This window comes from Dipodomys spectabilis, unplaced genomic scaffold, assembly GCF_019054845.1.
Source record: "Dipodomys spectabilis isolate Male_0828 unplaced genomic scaffold, ASM1905484v1 ptg000219l, whole genome shotgun sequence".
Lineage (NCBI taxonomy): Eukaryota > Metazoa > Chordata > Mammalia > Rodentia > Heteromyidae > Dipodomys > Dipodomys spectabilis.
In genome coordinates, this window is record NW_024870896.1 from 4,684,734 (window position 1) to 4,708,145 (window position 23,412).

Consider the following 23,412-nt stretch of genomic DNA (forward strand, 5'->3'; position numbering starts at 1 on the left):
CCTCAGTCTTGCTGTTGGCCTTCCAAGTAGCTGGGATTATAGGCTTGAACATTGGGCACCTGGCTTACTTATATGATGCACTTTTGACAGGTGTTCTTGCTAGTGTGTGTGTGTGCGCGCGCGTGCGCTTGAGACAAGATAATCATGTTTGTCTCTCAAATGTGCCAGAGCTATTAGATTTTTTTTTGTTTTTTCCTTTTTTTGGTAGACGTTTGGTAGACCTTTTCTTAAACAGTCACCTAGTAAATATTTTAGGCTTTCTATGTGTACACATACACACACAATATGTCTATATGATGCTTAAATCAGGTTAAACATTTATCTCGTCAGACTTTAAAGTTACTGTGTATTAGCTATACAGAAGGTGATGTGCTGTTCCATGCTTTTATGCAATGTATTCTAGTCAGCCTAGTGCCTTTAACATGAAAGCTGTCATAGACAGTTCCTAAATGATTGTGGCTACTCTTTACACACACACACACACATGCACACACACACCAAAAAAGTAGTTGGTGAGCCTAGTATTTAGTGTGTTTGCCCAGTCTGCAGTTTGCTGACCCCCTTCCCGATCTTTAAAAAAAAAAAAAATTAAGAGCAGGAAAATCACTTTGTTACTGGGATAACCAGTACTTGGCTATAGAAAAATTCACAGTTGTGTGTTTTTATTACAAATCTTTCACTTTTCAAGTAATCATGGCTTATATTCATTTGGCAAGTACAGTGTTGGTACTTTTCTTTCCTTTGCATTTTATTAGTCCTTAAACTAGATGTTTTCTATGGCAATCTGATCTGACCACTATTTTTTTCTTACATTGAAGTCTTTATTTTTACAATTCTTACTTAGTGCTTAAGCTTGTTTTAGAGTTTGCCTTCCCAAGTTGCATGTGTGTTCTTTTTTGAACTATGGAGTGCTGTGCTAACTTTTCCTTCATTGCATTTTGCAGATCATCAGGAGAATCCCAGTCTGACAACACTGAAACTAGCCGAATGTAAGTATAACTTGGTTGAGGCTGGGGAGTAGTTTAAGTTACACTACACTGCTTTAAATGGTATCACATTATTTTAAAACAATTTCTAGATAGAAGAAAAGTAATGACTTAAAAATGTATCAAGAGATAAGAACATATTTACTCTTTCCCTACCAAGTACTTCTACACTTCTTACACTAAGACACTGGATAATTTGCTTTTGACAGTTATCTAGTAATTGATAATTTACTTGTAATTATCTAGGAAATAGATAATTATTTATTTGTGCAATTACCTATAGTGCATATTCCTGAAGATGCTTACATCTCTACTCCCCTTGCATTTGTGAGGAAATTAGGAGACTAGGTGAAGAGTACAGTAACCTTAGTGACTGTTATCAGGCAGTTTGGCTCATTAAAGCAGGACTGTTTAAATGCATCCTTAGTTTACTCTAAGTATAAGGCATCAGATCCTATATTGTGGATGAAAGATGTATAAGAATTTTCCTAATTCTTATAATATATACAGAGAAGCTTATACATAGAGTGAAAGACTCTGCGGCACATCTTTTCTGTCATTGAAATAGGATGGTATTGGGGATGCATTGGACACACAAGTACCTCTTGGATGATAGGAACTTAAGTCCACATGGCAGAAAGACAGATGTGACTAGAGTCTTTTATTGTTACTGGGAGTTGGGCAGCTGGAAACTTGAGTTAGGGTTATTTTAAGTAGAAGCATGCCCAAGGTCATGAGGCAGCATACTGAGTGTAGGAAGTAGTAGGCAATTGAGGTCTTTTAGATTATTGATTGAGAGAAGCATCAAATAATGGAAATGAATTGATTGTTAGACATGACTCAGTAGGGCTTTGTATGCTATGAAAAGGGTTTTGGCTTCTATCTCCTAGATATGAGGGAATCATAAGCCACTGGCTTAGTATTAGTCCTGTTAGGCATTTTGATTTCCATTTCCTGGAATTCATTTTGATACTTATTACTTTATATATAATCAGAGACATTGTGCCTTTGGGTTCTTCCTCTCAGACCTTGAGAACAATGAACTTAGTAGCAGAAAGTAGATTTAAAGACACATGTGGTGTGGCATTAGGGTAATTAGGGCATTACTAGTTGCTCAGTCACTTAAAGCCTTGATAAGGCAGTGCTGTAATGAGGACTCATGGTCACATTTTTTTCTGAATTTAAGGCAAGTGTTCAGAAAATGAAATAAATAATACTGGAGTAATTTCTTGTAAGAATTTTAGATGTTTAACATTATATAGGTAGTCATTATTAAAACAAGGGTTTTAAGATGTAAAGTTTTAGGTTGAATAAGAGGAAAGACCCTCATCAGGAGGTGTAAAGATAGATATGATTAAATGGTATGGATTAGCAGGTTTGACAAAATTAATTTTTTCTCTGTAAATAGATCACATCATTCCAAATGCTTATGAACATTGTGAGTCTCAAAGTTTAAAGTGTATTCCTCAAATTATGTGACTCTGTAACTTCTAAAAATTGTAAAATAAACATGAAAAAGTTGAACATTTGAGTGGTATTATGAATGTTAATACTGTTGTGCAGTCATCACTAGAACTCTGCCAATTCTAGGGGTTGAATTCGGGGTGTTATGCTTGTTGATTTTGCTTGCTTGGCTACCACTTGAGCCGTGCTTCCAGCCTGGCTTTTTGCGGGTTATTTTGGTGATGGAGTCATGTGGACTTTTCTGCCCCGATTTACTTCGAACCACAATCCTCTGGATCTCAGCATTCTGAGGAGCTAGGGTTACAGGCAAGAACCACTGGCACCTGGTTAAACATTTTCTTTTTTCTCCATTTTTTGGTTCATGCTGGGATTGAACTCAGGACCCTCATGCTTGGCTAGGCAGGCATTCTACCACTTGAACCATACCTCCAGCCATCACCAGAACTCTTAATTTTGTAATACTGAAACTGTGCCCAGTAAGTCAGTTGCCCGTAGCAACTACCCTTATACTTACTATCTTATTTGTAGCTACTTGAGTACCTCATGTAAGTGTATGCATCAGGTTTTGCCTTTGGGTGATTAGTGTGATTAGTGTATTTCACTTAGTATATGGAATGTCCTCAGGTTTCATGCATGTTAGAGCATATGTCAGAATTTCTTTTTAAGGCTGAATAATACCTCTCTATATATGCAGTACTTTGTCCATTTATCTGTTAATGATTATTTTCATGATTTAGCTGTTGTGAATAATGTTGCTATGAGTATATGTATACTGTTTGAGATCCTGCTTTAAATTATTCTGGGTATATACCCGCAAGTGGAATTACTCAGTGATAGGGTAATTACGTGTTTATTATTTGAGAACTTGACATTCTGTTATCCGTGGTTTCTATACTTTTTACATTGCACCAGTAGTGCACAAGGATTTCAATTTTCCTACATCTTTGTTAAATAAATTTAATTTACTTTTTGGTAGTAGTTACCTAATGGATGTGAGGTGGCATTTCATTGACTTTTTATGAAATATTTTTCCACATTTTGTGGAATACTATGAAGAATATGGGTTTTGGTTAAAGGATTTGCGATACTGAAAACCTAGAAAGTTTATTATGGAAGAAGCAGAAGAAGCAGACTAGTAACTGTTGAAAATCTAATGCATTGAACAGCCAGCTGAGGTTAGAAGACTTTCATACTTGTAATCTAATGACTTCTCCAGGAGCCAAAAAGTTATTTATGGTATTTCAGATTGTGTTTTAGCAGATTCAGTGAGACAGAACTAATCACATAGAATTTTCACATTTAGTAGTTAAATCTATATGCTCTTGACAGTGCCATGTTTGGAAAGATGGTGGGGCCAAACTAAGTTGTAGGATTATAAAAGAGAGTTGTGTCGTGTAGTCTAGTTGTTAGATGGTTGGAGTACGATTTGCAGTACTCATCACACTGTAGAAACAAGAAATGATTATCCATGGATAAAATCACCTTTATAAAAGGTAAGGAAACCAGATGAGAGGTGGGGTATGGCATGGAAATAAGAAACAATGCATTGAAGAGGTTTGGAAGATCATATTACATTTCCTGCTTTACCTGTCCCTATACCTCAGCATCAGCCATGGACACGGCGGGGGTTGGGGGGGTATGGTGGGGGGAGGAGGTTGGGTTCTTAATAAAACCCAGGGCTTGGTCAGTCCCTGGCTATGGATTCCAGCTAGTACCCAATTGAACTTCCAGGCCATCCCAGTGCCAGACCAAATCCTATAATCCAGGGCTCTAGGCTTGCCCAGTGCCAGGCTGAACCTCCAAATCCATATCTAGCCTAACCTCTAGGGCTCTACATTCCAGTAGGCCCAGGATTCAGGCCAGACCTGGATCTGCATATGCTCAGTCCCCTCTAGGCTCCAGCTCTAGGATCATCCCTGTACTAGGTCAGCCTCAGCAGCCTTCTTTCAGGGACCTGCCCTCCAGGCCAGCACCCTCACTCAGCCTCCCGACTGGCTCTTCCAGATCCTGGCTACACCGTCTGTCACAGAACTAGTTTGACTCCAAACTAGGTTCTCTGGCCTCAAGCTTCAGTGATCCAAGAGTATTAAACCCACCTGAGCCTTCTGTTACCATGCCCTGTGCTGAGGCTCCAGTATTTCTTTCCCCAAGCAACTGGCCAAATACTATGTGCTCAGCCATCAGGTTTATCTCGGGAAACTCATGTGTTATGTCCATCCCAGTATAGGAGTAGCTGCTGCATATTTAGGCTTTAGGCCTACCCCAGTGCCCATTAGTCTCCATGGAACTGTGCATCATGCCAGCCCCTGTGGATGTAGATTCTTTGGCATGTACGGGGATATGGATCCTTATGGACCAAATCAATAAACCCACTCCTGTAAATCAGGCTTCGTCTCCAGTCTTTTAGATGCAGGGTAGAGGCCTGCCTACATGCTGACCTGTGGGGTGGCCCTGTGTAGTCAGAGGCTCAAGTGCAGGCCTACCCATGGTCACATCGGATGATGTGCTGAACATTTCTTTACAGGTTGGCTGTTTTTTAAAGGCAAAACACATCTACAAAGACCAGTCAATCCTTACTTCAAATATTGAGACACCAAATATGACCACAAGGATCAAGAACAGTCGGAAACATGTCACCACCAAAGGAACAAAGTAAAGCACCATTACCTAATCCTAAAAAATGTCCATTTGATAATTCAAACTCCCTCCCCTTCATTTTCTTCCTCCCTTCCCTCCCCTCTTACCTTCTCCTCTCTTTTCCCTTCCTCTTCCCCTCCTTTCTTGTCTTGGCTTTGGGATTGAGCTCAGGGCTTTACACATGTTAGGCAAGCATTCTATCACTATGTCCTTTATTCCTTTTGTTTTTATTTTGATTTTTTTCTAGACAGGATCTGAAACGTTCTGGCCTTGAGTTTGTGATCTTCCTATGTACCTTTTTGGAGTTGCTGGGTTTACAAGCATGCACAGCATGCTTAACAGAGTAATAGTTTTTAAGGAGACAGATGAATTTTTTAAAAAAAAATACAGAGATGTAATTCAGGAAAACAGCAACACAAATAGAATATTAAGAGATTGAAACTATTTAAAAGAAATTCTGAAATTGCATCATTGACAGAATTGATGTAACAAGAATCTACATAGGAGGGTAATTTATTTAAACATATATAGCTAGCACATATAGAAGAAATAAGATTGTAAAGGAATAAAGAAAGCTTGCAGGATTTATGAGACAGCAGCAAAAGAAATGCTTGCATTATAAAAATCAAGTAAAAATCAAAGCTTATTTGAGAAAATTGAAGCAATATATCTGCATGTGAGAGGTCAGAGGTTCCCAGTAAGTTTCAGTTCAGATAAAAACAGCATGAAGATAGGATACATACAACATATAACCAATTCAGAACCAAAGAAGATTCTGAAAGCACCAAAGGAACAATGCTTCACATATAAAAGAGGTCCAAGAATTAGGAAGAGACTTCTTTTTCCGTTTTTTGTGCCAGTCCTGGTATGTGGGTGATAACCCCTGAACTGTTTTGCTCAAGGCTTGTGTCTACCACTTGAGCCACAGATCCATTGCCTGTTTATTTGGTGCTTAATTGGAGATAAGAGTCTCGTGGACTATCTTATTTTATCCTGCCCGGGCTGGCTTAGAACTGCTATCCTCAGATCTCAGCCTCCTGAACAGCTAGGATTACAAGTGAGAGCCACTGGCACCAGTATAAGAGGACACTTCTTAAGTAGAGGACTTTGGGGTCAAAGAGAATGGAATGATAAATTTAGCCTGTGAAATAAAGGACTATAAAGAAAGAACCCAGCAGACTACCAGCCAAGATTCTTTAACTTGGTAACACTGTCCTTCAGAAACAGATAAAGTTTTCTTAGAAATTAAATGAGATATTTAAGTACTGGACTGCTCTTAAAAGAAATACTACCAAGAATCCTTTTATGTGAGGCTATATTGGCATTTGAAATCTAGGCCTTGTGTTTGGTAGGCAGGTGATCTACTACTTGTGCCATGCCTCCAGCCTGGGCAATTTTCAAGCTGAAAAGAAAGTTTTCTAATTTGTAGCATAAAAATAGAATTAAATAGTATGTTAAATGCACGGCCTAATTTAGAATGTTCCTAATTCTATGGTAGTGGTGTATAGGTCACATATCTTTAAAATGTTAAAGCACAACCTCTTCAAATAGTAGCAACAGCAATAATAGTTATGACACCAAAAAGGTAAAAAATAAATGGAGAAGAAATGATGTGATGAGTTTTTATGCAATCACATGTTAAATTGTTAATAGTACTGGGACAAACAAACAGAACCATGAAAACCAAAGGTCAGGACCACGTAGTAGGTCACTTGACAAGATAGGGGTATAATCACCAGTACTGTAGGAAAAACATACCAGTCACCCCCTCTCAAATGTAGTTGAATGTATCATACTTTCTGACATGAAAGTGCACTATGAAAGCTGTAGGCTAGCATAGCATAAAATTCCACACATAAACAAAATGGATGCAATAAAGATCCTAGAAATAAGTACACATAATTTCAGTTGATTTTTTGATATAGTTGTTAAGCACATACAAAGCATATCAAAAAATGGTGTTCAGAAGAATGGATATCACATGGAGAAGAATGAAATTGTACTGTCTGGGCTTATGCCCTATAACAGAGCCCAACACAGAATAGCTTAAGCACACAAATAGGAACTCGAACTAAAAGTAATAGAAGATAGAGAAAAAGGCCTAATTTTGGTTGCGACTTTTTTTTTAACTACAACCCCAAAGAACAGGCAAGTAAACCCAAAATAGTTTGTATCTACCAAATGAAAAAGCAGCTGCACAGGCCAAAGATGTAATCAAGAATGAAGAGGCAGCCTGTGGAGTGAAAGCATTTGCAACTGCACATCTGAGAAGAGTTACATCATAAGGAACTCTAAATCAAACAGTAGTATGAAAGTTACTCATTGAAGAAATGGGCAAAGGACCTTAATAGATATTCCTCAAAAGAAGTAATAACAAATGACTAACGGGTGAATGCAAACAAAAATCATAATCATTTAGGGAATGCTAATGAAAACAATGAGATGTCACCTTACACCTATTAAGAGTTTACTTGTATACCTCATACCTGTTCAAATAAACATCCATGTTGGTAAGAATGTGGCGAAAAGAGAAACCTTGCATTCAGTGCAGCAGTTACAGAGAAAAATCATATGGAACTTCCTCCAAAAAATGATAGAATTGACAAGATTCAGCATACTTACTGTTGAATATGTAGTCCGAGGAAATCAAATAAAATCAAATTGGCATGTTGCAAAAGGTGTATGGCATTGCAGCATTAGTCACAATAGTCAAGAAAAAATTAAAAGCAAGTGTCCATTGCTGGATGAATAAGTTTAAAATTTGTCCAGTAATATACATGTTATACTACGCAACTGAAATCCTGTCTTTTCCTGACATAGATGGAAGCTGGGGTCGCTGTGTTAAAGTCAGGTACAAGGGGAAAATACTGCGTGATATTACCTGGATTTGGACTGTCAAAAGGGTAATTTAGAAGTAGAGAATAGAATATTGGTTAGTTGGGGGCAGCAGAGGTGTTGGAAAAGGGAGGAAAAAAATTAGAAATTGATTCATATTTATTGTACTGCATGATGATTTGTAGTTACTAACTGTATTGTCTTGAAAATCACTAAGAAACGTGTTTATCAAGAAACTGCTGTGTACATTACATATATTAACTTGCTGTATCATGTTGCCTGTGGCAAATATATACATTTCTTGTCAATTCGAAAAAAATAAAGAAAATTGAAAAAAATCTGGTGTCATGGTATTTTGGAAAGATTTTGTATGAGTAAATTTTTTAACTGTCAATTTATTTTTTTTCTATACAAATAGATCCTTGTGTTAATAACTCTATAAATGCTGTTCTAAAGCTTTATAATTACCTCCATCAGCCTCACTCCTTGGTCATTCTGCCTTTCTCTATCCTAGAACATTTTCAGCAGTTTTCACTGTTCTATTTTCAAATAATTTATTTCAACTGTATTCAACATCTTCATACTCCTCATTAGCCTGGCCATTTGCCATTTGAACCTTCCCCTAATAGACTAGTTTTTTTTTTCCACCTCTTTCTTCTACTGATAAATGAGGTTGTTCATGCTGTTTTTGTATATATTTGCATTGTATAAAAATAATGACTATTCTATTTTACCCTTATTTCTCTTCTCTTCTAAAATGTTTCTTAGCTTGATATTCGTACTGTTTTAAATAATTGATACACATGTATATATATACCTATATACATATGCATGCATGTATAACATATGTATGTTCATATCTAGGAATATATATGTCTTTTAAGTCTAGTTTGCCCATAGAAATGAAAACATAAGGTTCTTTCTTTCTTTCTTTCTTTTTGAGCTTTAGTTTTCCTCATTTTCTCCAATTGCATCACATTTCATTTCTCTTTTTGTTTTTGGTTGGTGGTGGGGCTTAAACTCAGGGCCTGGGCACTGCCCCTGAGCTTTATATGCTCAAGGCTAGAACTCTACCACTTTGAGCCACAGTTTTCTGGTGGATATTTGGAGACAATGGTCCTGACTGGCTGGCTTTGAACTTTGATGCTCAAGATCTCAGCCTTCTGAGCAGCTAGGATTACAGTCATGAGCCGCCAGTGCCTGGCTACATTTTTCTTTATGTAGCTGTTTAATACTCCCATCTTAGGTAGGTTACGAGTTTCTAAAATAGAACTTATTCTCTGTTTTATCTTAGGAGGTGGGCACTGTCTTTAAAACAGGGAATTAGGAAAATGGGCTTAGGAATTTTAAGAGACTTAACACTGCACATAAAAATGTTGCAGCATAAGAAGTACCTTTGAGAAAGAGCCAACCTGTATTGAAATCTTAAGAGGCTGAAGACCCTTTATATAAAGCAGTTGAAGATGGCTTTTTAGAGATCTTGGAGGAGTCAGGAAGATGACTCCAGACTAAATGCAAGAGTTTAAATGAAACTTGGATTTATAGTAAAAATTAAGGATGTTGACATGAGCTATGATAGATTTGTCACTTAATCTCTGGCATAAGCCCAAGTTTATTAAGGAAGCTCTCATAGTGCTTATTTTGACCATGTTAAAATAGAGCAACAGCAAAGTAGACCTACCATGTCCCATCAGGGCAGTGTAAGGTCCTAGTCATAAGTCCTGTGGGGATACAGGTGTAAGCCTTCACATCTGCCAACATATCTTGAGTTTCTATACATGTAGAAACTGTAACTAGGCAGCACTTTAGTGAGTAAGATCCAGGTTTGTTCCACCATAATATTGTCTTAATAGGTATTACTTGTTTTACCTGGAAATAAGTGAAGGTTCATTAATGACAGTATCTCCTGTTAATCCAGGCATTTTCTTTGCAATTTGATACACATTTGCATCTGTCATATCTCAAATACATTTACAGATACACTTAACACTGAATGTATGTGAAATAATAATTTATGTGATTTAGAGTGCTGCTGTTGCTTGTAATTTTTGCGCTTGCTAGTTAGGCACTCTACCACTTGAGAAACACCTCCAGCCCCTTTCACATTGGTTCTGGCCCGGGCTTTAATTCTACTTAGGCTACCTTGTTGGTAGGAAGACTGGTACACACCACCGTGCCCAGCCATAGCGTTTCCCCATAGCTGGTATAGTGGGTGTGCACCGCTGTGCCCAGTCATTGGTTGAGATGAGCCTTTTTTTTTGACCTGGAGTGATCTCAAACTATGACCTCCTATTTGCCTCCCAAGTAGTTAGAATTAAAGATTTGAGCCATTGCTTCTAGCACTTACTGCTTTTTTTTTTTTTTTTTTTAAATAAATTTTTAATGCTTCCTATTTCTTGGGACAAAAAAGCATAGCAAAGATTATTAACTGCTACTACTTTGGAACAGCCTAGAAATAGAACTAACTGAATGAGATCTTTTTATTTAATTATATGCTTATACCTAGGTTTTTGTTTAAACTAATAACATGTAATACAATCTTTTTGTATGTATTTAGACTTGTGAATTTTCTTAATTTCAGAGCAGTTTGTCAGTAACATCAGGTTTCTCATAATTGCTCTCTACTGTTACCTCTATTACTACAAATGAAGCAAGGGTAAATGTATCAAGTAACTGGTTTATTAAAACCATATTCTTTAAATAATCTTCAGTGTATTTTAAACGTTGGAACGTCCCCAGACCAGTTCTAAAGTTGCCTTTATCCTTTCTAGATAAGAGCTCTGCAGTCCATATTCTTACAACTTTCCTATATCTGTCTCCAGTTCTGATTTGGCTCTACATTTATTCATGCAGCAATTGGATAACTTCTCAGTTAAAAGTACAAAAAGAAAAAAAAATGAAGCAATCAATTTCTAGCCTCTCAAAACTACTTGTCACATTCCCCCTCCCCCCATATCATTCTCTTCAGTCAAAGCCTTGGAAGCCTTTTTTTTTTTTAATTCACATACTTAAGTAATTGACATCCATTTGCCTCCACCTTAATCACACCTTTTTCCATTCCTAGCTGTATTAACCCTGAGTAAAGCTGTCACTTTGGTTTGTTTGTATGGGATAGGGTTTAGGGTCTGAACTCCTGGCCTGGTATTTGCGAGGCATGTATTCAGTTGCTGAGCCACGTCTCAGCCCTTTTTTGCACTGACTGGTCTTGTTTCTTGCTGTAGCAGGGAAAAGAGATGTGAGCCACCATTCCTAGCTTGTTCCATTGAGATGGAGTCTCACAGACTTTCTGCCTAGGCTTGGCTGGAGCTGTGGTCTTTCTTACCTCAGCATACCAGTTAGCTAAGATTACAGGTATGAGCCACTGGGCCAATTAAGGCCATCATCTTTTACTGAAAGAATTTTTCAGTAGTACTCTTGTCCTTGGTTGCCTGCCCATCACCATAGCTACTCCATAGATGAAGTAGGAGGATTGCAGTCTGAGGCCTGTATAGGCCAAAATGTGACGCTCTGTTAAAAAGAAATTAAAGCATGAAGGTCTGGGACAGTAGCACAGTGGTAGTGGTCTGGATTCAATCCTCACTCCTCCCTACCACTCCCCTCAAAAGTCTCTCTTTGCATTCTCTAATAAATACATTGTTATGTTTCCTGTACTCCATCCCTTTCAAAGACTTCTATTTCTCTCAAAATAATACCTAGAAGTCTAGTTGGCCCCCAGTTAACTTGTTTTCCTTTCACTAACTCATCGTTGTGTGCATGAGATTTATGCTCTTGCCCCTACATCTTTGTGTTCTTATGACTTGTACCTACAGTGTGTTGTCATTCTTTATGGTATCCACAGTCTCCATTCTCAACTTTTTTTTTGGCCAGCTCTGGGGCTTGAACTCAGGGCCTGGGCATTGTCCCTGAGCTTCTTTTTGCTCAAGGCTAGCACTCTCTACTACTTGAGCCAGAGCCACTTCTGGCCTTTTCTGTTTATGTGGTACTGAGGAATCGAACCCACAGTCTCAAGCACGCTAGGCAAGCACTCTACTGCTAAGCCACATTCCCAGCCCTGCTCTTTCTTTTTTTTAATGACTTAAATGTCTTTTGCCTTCTTCCCTATTGATTTCTTGCATTGTTTTACTACAGTGGGAGCCTCCTGGGACATATAAGAGGTTAATTCACAGTGTTATCTATCTAGGTATCATCAGAGGAGAGATAGATGTTTATTGAGGCTCTCAGTAATTTATTAGCTTCTAAGTACAAGACAGTAATGAGATCTATTTACTAAATGAGCAGTTCTAATCAGGTGTGGTGGTGAAGTAATGGAGAGGTACATGGCTGTGGGCACAGTCAACAAGGATGCCAAGGTGAATCCTCCAGGGTGGTGATGGGGCACAAGGAAAGACTATAGTGTACTAGGCAAGAAGGAAGACACTTTTTAGGCCTGGAATCAAAGAAGACAGCAGAGCTAGCTAGTCCACTGAACTGTACAGGCAGTTCAGTACTGATGGAATGTAGGGCCTGGCAATGAGAGGAGGCATCGAAATTATAATTAGGAAACTACAACTTGATCATGAAAGATCTTGACCAAGTGTTATTCTTGGTTTTCTCTCACAAAAGACACGGGAGACAGGTGAAAGGCCTTGGGCACTCTGTTCTTTCTACCACATGAAACATTTAGACCTGTACCTTCCATTTTAAATATGAGAGACTTACGTTCCAGTTTACATTAGTGCACTTGTGTCTGAACCTTCTCAGAAGTTAGATTGTGTAAAATCTGGTTTATTCTGTTGACATTAATCTTAGGGGTTTGATTTCAGGATCTCACACTTGCTCTTGGCAGGTAATTGAACCATTCCCCTACATCTTTTTTTTTTTCCCCTAAGTTATTTTCTTGCTTTTTCCCTGAGACCAATCTCATATGCCAGGCCTCCTACTTAGGCCCTTGAATAGTTGGGGTTGTAACAGCACTGTGCCAAGAATGTGCTAAATCTTGATGAATGTTTTATTGGCAGTGTTTGTTTTTGCTTTTTCAGAGCCTGGAACACGCCAGGCAGTTGGTCTACCACTGAGCTGAATCCCCAGCCTTGTCCTCCCTCCCTTCCCCCCACCCCCCAAGTCCTGGGGCTTGAACACGGCCTGGTTGCTGTCCCTGAGCTTCTTTTGCTCAAGGATAGCACTCTACCACTTGAGCTACACAACGCCACTTCCAGCTTTTTCTGTGTCTGTGGTACTGAAGAATTGAACCCAGGGCTTCATGCATGCCAGGCAAGCACTCTACCACTAAGCCACCTTCCCAGCCAGGGCCTTTTGTCGAGGTTGGACCTCCCAACTCCTGTATCTGCCTGGGGTTATAGAAGTGTGCCAACACTCTGGGTCCTTAATATATCATCTTCTGGCACTATTCCTTTATCCTGTTGCTGATAAAGAAACTTAGGTGTTATAGTCAGCATTTCCTGCTTAGATACATTCTACAAATTACTTACCTTTAAGTACTTTGACCACTGCCTCTTCGTTCTTGCTAGTTCTTCGTTCTTTTCCTGGATGGGCTTTGCAGTGGTTACCACCTAACTGGATTGCCTTCATCCAGTTCTATCTATTTTGTCCACATTTAGAACACTTTGTAGAGGCAAACTCAATTAGTCACTTCCCTGCTGAAAACCCATTAGTGACTAGCTTCATTGATTACTATTTAGTGGTTTATTGAGTATGTGAAATGTCTGATACGAGTAAGCCTCTGTTTACTTTTATGGGAATATAATTAGCTTTTATTTCACTGTTGACAAAAATGAAAATTTGTCACTGGTGGTGAGGCTTCCCATGATCTGGCATCTTCCCTTTTGTTGTTTTCATATTTATTGAGCATGTCCTTGAACTAAACTGCTGCTGTTATCCTATAGGTACCATGTTTTCAAATCTGTTTCTTCACACATACTCCTCTGTCTGAACATTTTTTCCCACTCTTTGTATCATCAATTCCAAGCCATCTCTAGTGCTCCACCTCTGCAGAGTTCCCTCTCTCTGTATTGCCATGCTTCTATAGGCATGACCATGGCATTACAGTCATCTGTCTTTGTCCTTTAAATGTAATGTCATTAAGGAGCTCATTTCATATTGCTTGTTGACCTGGGATCTTGATTCTCAGAATGATTTTGATCTGTACTGAAGGAGACATTTTGAAGTCATGTGGTTATTAAACTGAAAGAAGATGCAACTGTCCAGAGAAGAAGCATCTAATAGTAGATAAATCCCAGGGGAGTATATGTGTTTCTAGAAACCACATGTGTCTAGAAAGGAAGTGTTTGAAAGCCAAAGAGAAAGAAAAGCAAGAAATAGTGTCCTAAAAGCCTGAAGTCAGTCTTTTTTTCAAAAGTCTGTATTCCTTCCTTAGCAAAGTCAATTAAAATAAGTACGAAAAGGACTGACTGTAGCCAAAAGTTACAGAAGCTGAGTAGTGGAAGCTACTTTTTTCTCCCACACTCTGTTCTTGTCCCCATACCCTGTTCACTGCACCTGTAAGCATAAAAATTATTTCTTTCAGCATAAATACTGCTTTTTGAAGCTTCATGTGTATCTTTTTTAGTTGTTGGGAGATTGATGTGTGAACTTTATTAACTCGTCTTTTTACCTGTGTTTATTATTCCCAATCATCTCTGTGTCAACAATTTTATTTGCAATAGTACTCATCTGTGCCTCACTACGGCTTCCTACATCCACAGTGGTGTCAAACTTTTCATGAAAACACCCACCTTAGTTTATGAAGTCTTTGGATCTTGTGTTATGTTTCTCAAATTGCTTTCTGTTACTTCATTTCTTCTGCCTTTTCCTGGGCTCCAGTACTCTCTTCCATCTGCAATCCTGTATTTTACCTACTTTCTCACCTTTACTATGCAAACCCAAGAGCTGTAATAAATAATACTGGTTGACATGTTCCTTTTCCAGGGTGTACCAGATAGGTACTAGAAGAAAGGTTTTTTGTCCATTTTTGAGGTAGAGAAATTAATGAATGCCAGTTTGAAAATTAAGTAAAAAACAATTTATCACATTAATGATTTTAGTAGTAAGGTAGTACTAACTGTATATGCATTATTTATTGTGTGGCAGATATCTAGAATTTCTTTCATCTTCTAAAACAACTGAAAAATGTGCATTTATAGAATAACTACTGTTCTTTTCCCTTCATGGCATATGATACTATCCCCTCAGCCACTATGGGAATGGCTGTGATTACTGTTTTAAATGCTGGGAAAGAAGAATTTTCTGGAGAACATATATATGTGTGATGCTTTCTGGCTCAAAATTAATTCATTAAAAAAATACCTATTAAGATTATTTTTTTGAACTGCAGGGGATTGAACACTGAGGATTGTGTGGGTTAGGCAGTGCTTGACCATTGAGCATTTGTTCTTAAGGGGCGCTCTGATTGTGGCTTGAGGAATTTGCACCTTTCATACTGGTTATCAAATTTATGTACCTAACTAGGTACATTCATTGTATTTTTTTAATTAACCTTTCCCCACCCCCACCCTTGTTTTCTTTCTGATCCTGGGGCTTGTATTCAGTGGCCAGTCCCTGTCCTGAAGCTTTTTTTCTCAGGGCTAAAACTTGATGGTTAATTGGTGTTAAGAGTCTCATGGACTTTCCTTCTCCAGCAGGCTTTGATTAATCTTACATGGGAACTGTATTGAAGTTTCCTCCTTTATTTCTAGTATTACTATTTTTTAGCACTTTGTCTCTTTCTTAGACTGGCTAGAGGTTTATTGTTTTTATTGATCGTTTTAACGAGCCAGCTTTTTAATTTTTTTTCTGTTGATATTTTATTTCAATGATTTCTTACTGTTATTTTTTTCTACTTGCTTTTAATTTAATCGTCTTTTGTTAGTTTCCTTAGAAGATGCTAGCTTACATGATTTTAGATCTTTTCTATATATACACGAACTTCAATTTCCTTGAAGCAGTGTATTCCATAAATTCTAGTAGGTTGCACTTCCTTTTTCATCTAAGTGGTTTGAGTTTCTTGAGCTTTCTTCTTTATGAATTATGTGGAAGCATTTTTCTCAATCTGCCAATATTTTGTAATATTCTAGCTATCTGTAACTTCATTTCTTGTTTATTTCAGGTATGGTCTTAGAGTGAACATTGCATTTCTGTTATTAATGCCTTAGGGTTCAAAATGTGGGCTATCGTAAACATAAACATGCTCTTTGTGAGCATGAGAAGATGAAGTAATCTGCCATTGTTGGATATAGTAGCTTGCAGATATCAGTTATAGTTGACCCATATTTTTCTTGCTGAATTAACCCTCTGATCATTGCCTCATTTCTTTATCTTACAGAAGCTTTTGATTCCTGTATGCTTTTGGATACTAGTTATATGCAATATTTTTTTCCGTTCCTCTTGTTTAGTCTTTAGGTAAATTCTTGTAAGCATCATATTGATACATTTTTTATTTTTTGGTCTCTCTTGGGGCTTGAACTCTGGGCCTGGACACTGTCCCTCAGCTCTTCAGCTCAAAGCCTAGTGCTCTATCACTTGAGCCACAGTGCCACTTCCGGTTTTGTGGTGGTTTATTGAAGGTAAGAGTTTCACAGGCTTTCCTGCCAAGGCTGGCTTTGAACCTCGATCATCAGATCTCAGCCTTCTGAGTAGCTAGGATTACAGGTGTGAGCCACCAGCGCCCAGCTATGTTGATACATTTTTAAAGACAGTTTTTGTTTTACACACTTAGTCTTAAGGAGAGTATTTAATTCATTCACATGAGTAATAAACCTACTTTCATCCCTTGCTCCTCACAGTTTGAATTTCTGATATCTCTGATATCTTCTTAGCATATTAATGGGGCTAATATTTTAGTCATTTTGTTTTTCATCTTTATGCTAAAGTATCAATGGCTACATGTCATGTTAGTGCATTCTGAATTTGTATGTTTACTTACTCTTGCTAGTGAGGTTTATACTTTGCAGCACTTTTTTTCTCTCCAGTCCCTGTTTGACTCTTTCTTAAACCTTCCTTCCTCTCCCTGTCTCCCTCTCCTTTTTTCCCCTCTTGTCTAGTTAGAACCTTGAGGACGGTTTGGAGGTGTGGCTTGATAGCCAGTGATTGAAAGAAAACATTGGGTATTGAGTTCGAGGTCCTGTCTTGGACTCTCTCCCCCCCCCCAAAAAAAAATAAAATAATCTGAGGATTTTTTTGTCTGCTTGGGCTGGCTCCAGACCTTGGTTTCTTAGATTTTATGGCCTCCTAAGGAGCTAGGATTTATAGCTGTGAGCTACTGGTGCCAGTTTCAATGTTTTCTTCTGATTTGCTAATTTGTCTTTATGTTTGAAAAACTCCCTTTCGCGTTTCTTTTAGGCCATATCTGTGGTGAGAAATTCTCACAGCTTTGTTTTTCTTGGAAAGTCTCCATCTGTCCTTCATGTCCAAGAGAATATTCTTAGAAAATTGAAAAATGTTTTCCTTCTAGAGTGTTAAAATCTCATTTATCTCTCCCGTAGTCTGTAACAGTTTTTTTCTGAGAAGTCTGTTGTCAGGCACATGTCGTATATGTAATGTATTTTATCTTCCTTTATGAATCCTCTATCTTAAAACTTTGAGAGCTTGACTATAATAAGTCTTGGTATAGACTAGCTTGAAGTGAATTTGACTAGTGACTTCTAATGTTGTAGATGGACATTTGTATAGCTTTCTAGGATTGAAATTTTTTCTTATAGCATCTCTTTGAACAATTTTTGTGTCATTGTCATTCTCTAGTTCTTGCTGGACCTCAGTAACTTGAATGGTTTGTTCTTTTAGTGGTATTTCAGCATTTCTGTGAGATTTCTTCTTTCTTATTAATTCTGGTTCTCTTCCCCCCCCCCCCCCCCCCCCCCCCACCTTTTTTGTCTCATTATGTATCCCAGGCTGGATTCCAGCTGGGTATGCAGTCCTTTCTTGCTTCAAATTTGGTGGCGGGGAGAGTCCAAGACAGGACCTCGAACTCAATACCCAATGTTTTCTTTCACTCACTGGCTATCAAGCCGTCCTCAATGTCAGATTGGGGATAGTGGAAGGTGTACACTATGAGCTCCTGTTTTAGGCTACTGCATCTTTGTGGAGTCTGAACAGTTGTCAAAACTGTTGTTAAAACTGACATTGTTACGTACTATCTGGCACCATCTTGAAAGCACTGCTAGAGTGTGTCCTGCCCTGGAGCTAGGTGCCCACAGAGATCTCCTTTAGCCTGTGGTCATTCCAGCACACTACTCACGTGTGTGACCATGGCTCAGCCCTAGTTGCTCAGACCTAGGTTCAGCACTTGAGCCAGGCCTGCAGCCTGATTTTTTGCTATTCATTTGGAGATTGCAGTCTTGCATACTTCTGCCTGGACTGTCTTTGAATCATGTCTTCAAGCTCTCTTGAGTACCTCCTGCCTGAGCCACTGGTGTCTGGCTCAGATTTTATTTTACTTTTTTGAGGGTGCACCTGTGCATCTTCCCAAGGTTTACCTTTCTCTCATCGCTCCACTGACGAGTAATCTTTCTTTTCCCTATCATTTTGTGTAGTGTTTTGTGCTAGGCTTTGTTTCCTAAATCAAGTTGTGTTCAGTATTGGCAGAACTGGTGTTTGTCACCTGGTGTTTAGTACTATTACTGTTGCTTTCCCTTGCTTTTGTTCATTCCACTGCCCTCCCTGAACCAGGACTCAGGCTCAGTGTTGCATAGACCTAAGAAGGTGCTGTCTTTATCTGCCACCATTGAATTTTATGCGTTCTCATACGTTTGTGTACTTCTTTTCCTTCTGCTTCTATATTTAGGACTCTTAATCATTTCTTTTAGAGTTGATAGGGTGATGAATTTCATCAGCTTTTGCTTGTCTGAGACTTTCTCCTTTATTTCTGAAGATTAACTTTGATGTGTATAATATTATTGACTGGCAGAGTTTTGTTTTTTTTTTTGTCTTTCAGAATTTAGAACTCTAAATATTTCATCCCATCTGCTTCTGGTCTTAAGGTGATTCTGAATAGTCTTTGCTTAGTCAATGAGGAGTTCCTATGTATGATTTGACATGTTTTTCCTGCTACTCTTAGAATTGTCTCATTGTCCTGTAACAGCTTTCTTTCTTTCTTTTTTTTGTCAGTTGTGGGCCTGAACTCTGGGCCTGGGCACTGTCCCTCAGCTCTTCAGCTCAAGGCTAGTGCTCTACCACTTGAGCCACAGCGCCACTCCCGGCTTTTTCTGTGTATGTGGTGCTGAGGAATTGAACCTAGGGCCTCATGCATGCAAGGCAAGCACTCTACCACTGAGTCACCTTCCCAGCCCACAGCTTTCTTATAATATGCCTTCGTACATCATCTTTTTGGATTGAATATAACTGGGTTCTTTGAGTTTTATCTGTCTGGGTGTCAGTTTCTGTCCTGTGATCTGGGAAGGTTTCAATTACTAACTTTTTATGCCTTCTTTCCTCTTGTCTCTTGAGATATTCCATAATATAATTATTTGTCTTGTAGTTGCTGTTGAATTTCTTATTCTTTGATCTTTTTTCTTTGTTCTCTGATTGCTTAATCAAAAGCATGTTTTTCAAGCTCAGGAAATCTTCTGTTGCATCTAGTGTCTTGTCATTCCTGGTTCTAGTTTCTAATTTCATCCAGTTATTTAAGTACAATTTTAATTTTGTTCTTTTGCCATCACTTTGTTGAATTTCTCATTTGTATCATGACTTTTTTCTGATCTCCTTAAATAGTTTGTAGCTTCCTGAGATCATTAATTTTTCCAAGTCCTTTGTAAGTGGCAGTTTTAAAATTTCTTTCTCTTTGGGGATTGTTACAGGAGAATTATTATGTTCCCTTGGTGTCATGTTTCCTAGGTTTCTCGTGTTTCTTACATATTTACGTAGATACCAGTGCTTCCAGTGTGATAGTTGTACTTTACATTTTTAGGTCTCCTCATTAAATGTCTCTGTTTTCTGGTGAACTAGTGCTAATGTATTGTTGGGTATAATAAGAGTGTTGGTTTTGTTTGTTTTGATTCTGTGCGGTACTGTGATCTGCAGTTTCTTCAGATGTAATCCTCTCATGGCTGCCTGCAGCTGTCTCTGTCTTCTAGGCTGAGCATATTTGTGTTTGCAGTGGCAGGAGACTGTTGGTGCTGAGGTTGCTGTGTGAGTCTGTCTGCTGCTGCTTGATACCAGTTGGAGTAGGCTCTCTGAGAGGACGATGGGACCTCTGTCTGCCTGGCTGTGAAGTCTGACGTAGGCACACATAGACATATGAGGGCACACCAGGGTTGTCAGCTTTCTCTCAGTGGAAGTGCACTAGGTTCCAGGATTCTGTGGTAATGCGTGGGTTTAGTAGCTGGAAATTCTGCTTGCTGAACCTAGGATCTGAGCACTGGGGCTGTGCCATGGTCACCCATGTGAGTAGTGTGCTGGAATGACCACAGGCTAAAGGAGATCTCTGTGGGCACTTAGCTCCAGGCCAGAACACACTCTAGCAGTGCTTTCAAGATGGTGCCAGATAGTAAGCAACAATGTCAGATTGGGGATAGTGGAAGGTGTACACTATGAGCTCCTGTTTTAGAGTCTGGACAGTTGTCAGAACTGTCGAGAGTCTACCAGGGTTGTGGAAGTTGGCTGCAGACTGCAGCTGCATTGGGCGCTGTTGTACGTCTCTAGCTTACCTTTGCTTGTGTCAGGAGAAGTCTTTTTTCTTGGCTCCTCTGCAGATCTGAGAGGGACAGACATTGTTAGACAGGCAATAGGTTTTGCTATTCCGCAGGAGTTGCCCCACCATTCTAGCACACATCCCAGTTATTCCAGTTGGAATACCGTTTGCTTTCCCTCCCTCCCTACTCCCGTCCTTCCCTCCATTCCTTCCTTCTTCCTTCCCTCCCTCACTGACTCCCTTCTTTCCTCCTTCCTTCTTCCCCTGCCTTCTTTCCTCTCCCTTTTTCCCTCTACTCATATCTTCCCATATTGAAAAAATAATATAGCTATATGAGTATGTTCACATTATTTATGACCTATTTAATAATTTAAGGCAAAACCATACAATTCCCTCCAACATTTCAAAATTTAAAAGTGTCTAGCCTTGCTTCTCCTGCCTCAACTGGGATTGTAGGTGTGAGCAGCCACAGTGGGCTAGCTTGTATCGTGTTTTTTTCTTGTAGTAACTTTATGTGGTTTTGATATCTAAATAATTCTGACCTCGGAAGTGGCACTGTGGCTCAAGTGGCAGAGCGCTTGCCTTGAGCTGAAGGGCTGAGGGACAGCACCCAGGCCCAGAGTTCAGGCCCCACTGCAGACATTAAAATAAATAAATAAATTCTGTCCTCATCAGATGCTTTTGCAAGTGTTTTCTGCACAACTGTTTACTGCTAGAATTTGAAGGGGTATTGTTGATACTTCAAATGTTAGATGGGATTCTGTTTCTCAATGAAAGCATATGGTATTAGTTTGGGGATTTGCTTTGTTTGAGAGATTTTGGATTACTGATTCCATTTATGAGTTATAAGCCCATTTACAGTTTGTAGCTTATGATTCATCTTAACTTTGTTTTTTGTTTCTTGTTTTGTTTCTGGGGCTTGGACATAGGCTTGACTGTAGGGCCTCAAGATCTTACTCAGTTTTGTTGCTCATGGCTCACGCTGTAACTTGAGCCACATTTCCAACATGACGTTTTTGCTGGTTAATAAATATGAGATGGAGTCTTAGACTTTCCTGCTCAGGCTGGTTTCATATTGTGATCCTCCGGGTTTCAGGCTCCTGATTACAAGCATGAGCCAGTGTCCCCAGCTCATCTTAGACTTCATGTGTCTAGGAGTTTGTCTTTTTCTTCTGGGTTAATAAGATTGTTGGAATAGCATTAATATATCACTGCCCACTAAACCATTGTTACTAGCTTTACAGGCTGACAGTATGACCGGGCCATTTATGAACTGTGACCCTTCTCATTTCTGCCTCCTAGTAGGTGAGATTATAGGTATGAGCCGCCATGCCTGGCTCATTTTTTTCTTTATATTTATCTAGCCACCCTTTGTTTCTGTGTTTCGTCTCAATTTATTATTTTCTATCCTATCATTGCCGTTTATAATTTTAATTCCTATCCTCTGCTCTTTGTTCACTGTCACATCTTCACTTTGTGAGTTGTTTTTTGGTTTCTTCGTGCTTCTACTTATTGCTTTGTCTTGGATTTTAGTTCACTTTTAAGATCTTTTTTAGTTTCTGCATTCTGCAATGGTGGTAATTGTTTTATGTTTCTGATTGCCATGGCTTGTTGCTGTTTATGTGGATATATTCTTCTAGTATTTATTTCTTGGAATGGGTGAACTAAGTGCTGTATGTAGTTACCCTCTTTATTAGTTTTATAATAGTATTTTTCTTTGGTAAGTTCTGGTGTTCTAAACTAGAAGATGCAAACATGATAATTAATACTGTCGGTAATACTGAGATATTTCTTCTTCTTGTGGAAATCATTCTTCCACTTTGCCAGCAGAGTTGCTTTCTAGAAAGTTGCAATATGGTAATAGCATTTTTCTCCCAGCGTTGTGCTATGAAAGTTCTGAAGCACATAGCAAACTGAGACAATTGGACAGGTGGCAGCCGTGTACCTGCTGCTCAGAGGCTGCTGCTAATAATCTCCATCCACTGCTTTCTAACACACCAGTCCTTTGTTTGTATGCATTTCAGCTCATTGCCGACATCAGCATATTTCCCAAGATGGATTTTAAAGATGTCAGTCAAGTTGTTTCCACAAGAGAAATTAGATAAATGATTAAAAAATACTTCTTTTAGATGGAAAAGTATTTTCAAGTGTCTTCATTAACATTTAGTATTCTCAGTGGAAGGTCTTACTTGATCTTCATTATTGACTAAATAAAAAGGCATATATATTTAACAAATCATTGCAGCATAAAGTACTGTGTTTTGTTTTGTAAGGAAAGTTGATGGGATATGAGAAATCTACAGATTTTTGTAGAGTTTTGCTTATGAATGACTGGTAAGTTTCATCAGTGGGACCCAGTCAAGAATGCCCAAAATGAATTCTTTCCTTCCTCTCCTCTTCACCACCACCTTCTTTCCTTCCTCTCTTTCTTATCTGCAGTAATACTTAGATTTAAGGTCTCCATTTTATTGCATTCATCTGCTGAGGAGAAAAACTGAAGAAGCCAGAGAAGGGAAGGGTGGAGAGAATACTGACATGTAAATGATGGTGATTTTTTTCTTTTTCTTTTTAATTTTTCAGTCAAGTGCCAGGTGGTATAGTTTAGGCTGTCCAGGCTACCCAGTATGTTAAAACCGCGGTTGCAGTGTGAAAACAGCTATGTCAGGTCTCAATAAACATAGACAGGGGCTGTGAATATGACTTAATGGTAGCGTGCTTGCCTAACATGAATGAAGCCCTGGGTTGGATTCCTCAGTACCTCATAAACAGAAAAAGTCAGAAATGGCGCTGAGGCTCATGTGGTAGAGAGGTAGCTTTGAGCAAAAGAAGCTCACAGACAGTGCCCAGTCCCTGAGTTCAAGCCCCAGGACT

At 38.8% G+C, this 23,412-nt stretch overlaps 1 protein-coding gene across 9 annotated transcripts in view; it reads left to right on the plus strand.

The window, feature by feature from the left end:
* Ube3a (ubiquitin protein ligase E3A) overlaps window positions 1-23,412 on the plus strand; it is a 75,602-nt gene that overhangs the window by 26,293 nt on the left and 25,897 nt on the right. For 6 of the 9 annotated variants that reach the window (XM_042697477.1, XM_042697482.1, XM_042697486.1 and 3 more), the window contains one exon: window positions 945-989. In XM_042697477.1, coding sequence (XP_042553411.1) covers window positions 945-989 — 45 coding nt within the window. Of the gene's footprint in view, window positions 1-944; window positions 990-4,974; window positions 5,103-23,412 lie in introns of all 9 variants that reach the window. The other 3 variants (XM_042697483.1, XM_042697484.1, XM_042697485.1) reach the window with 1 other exon arrangement.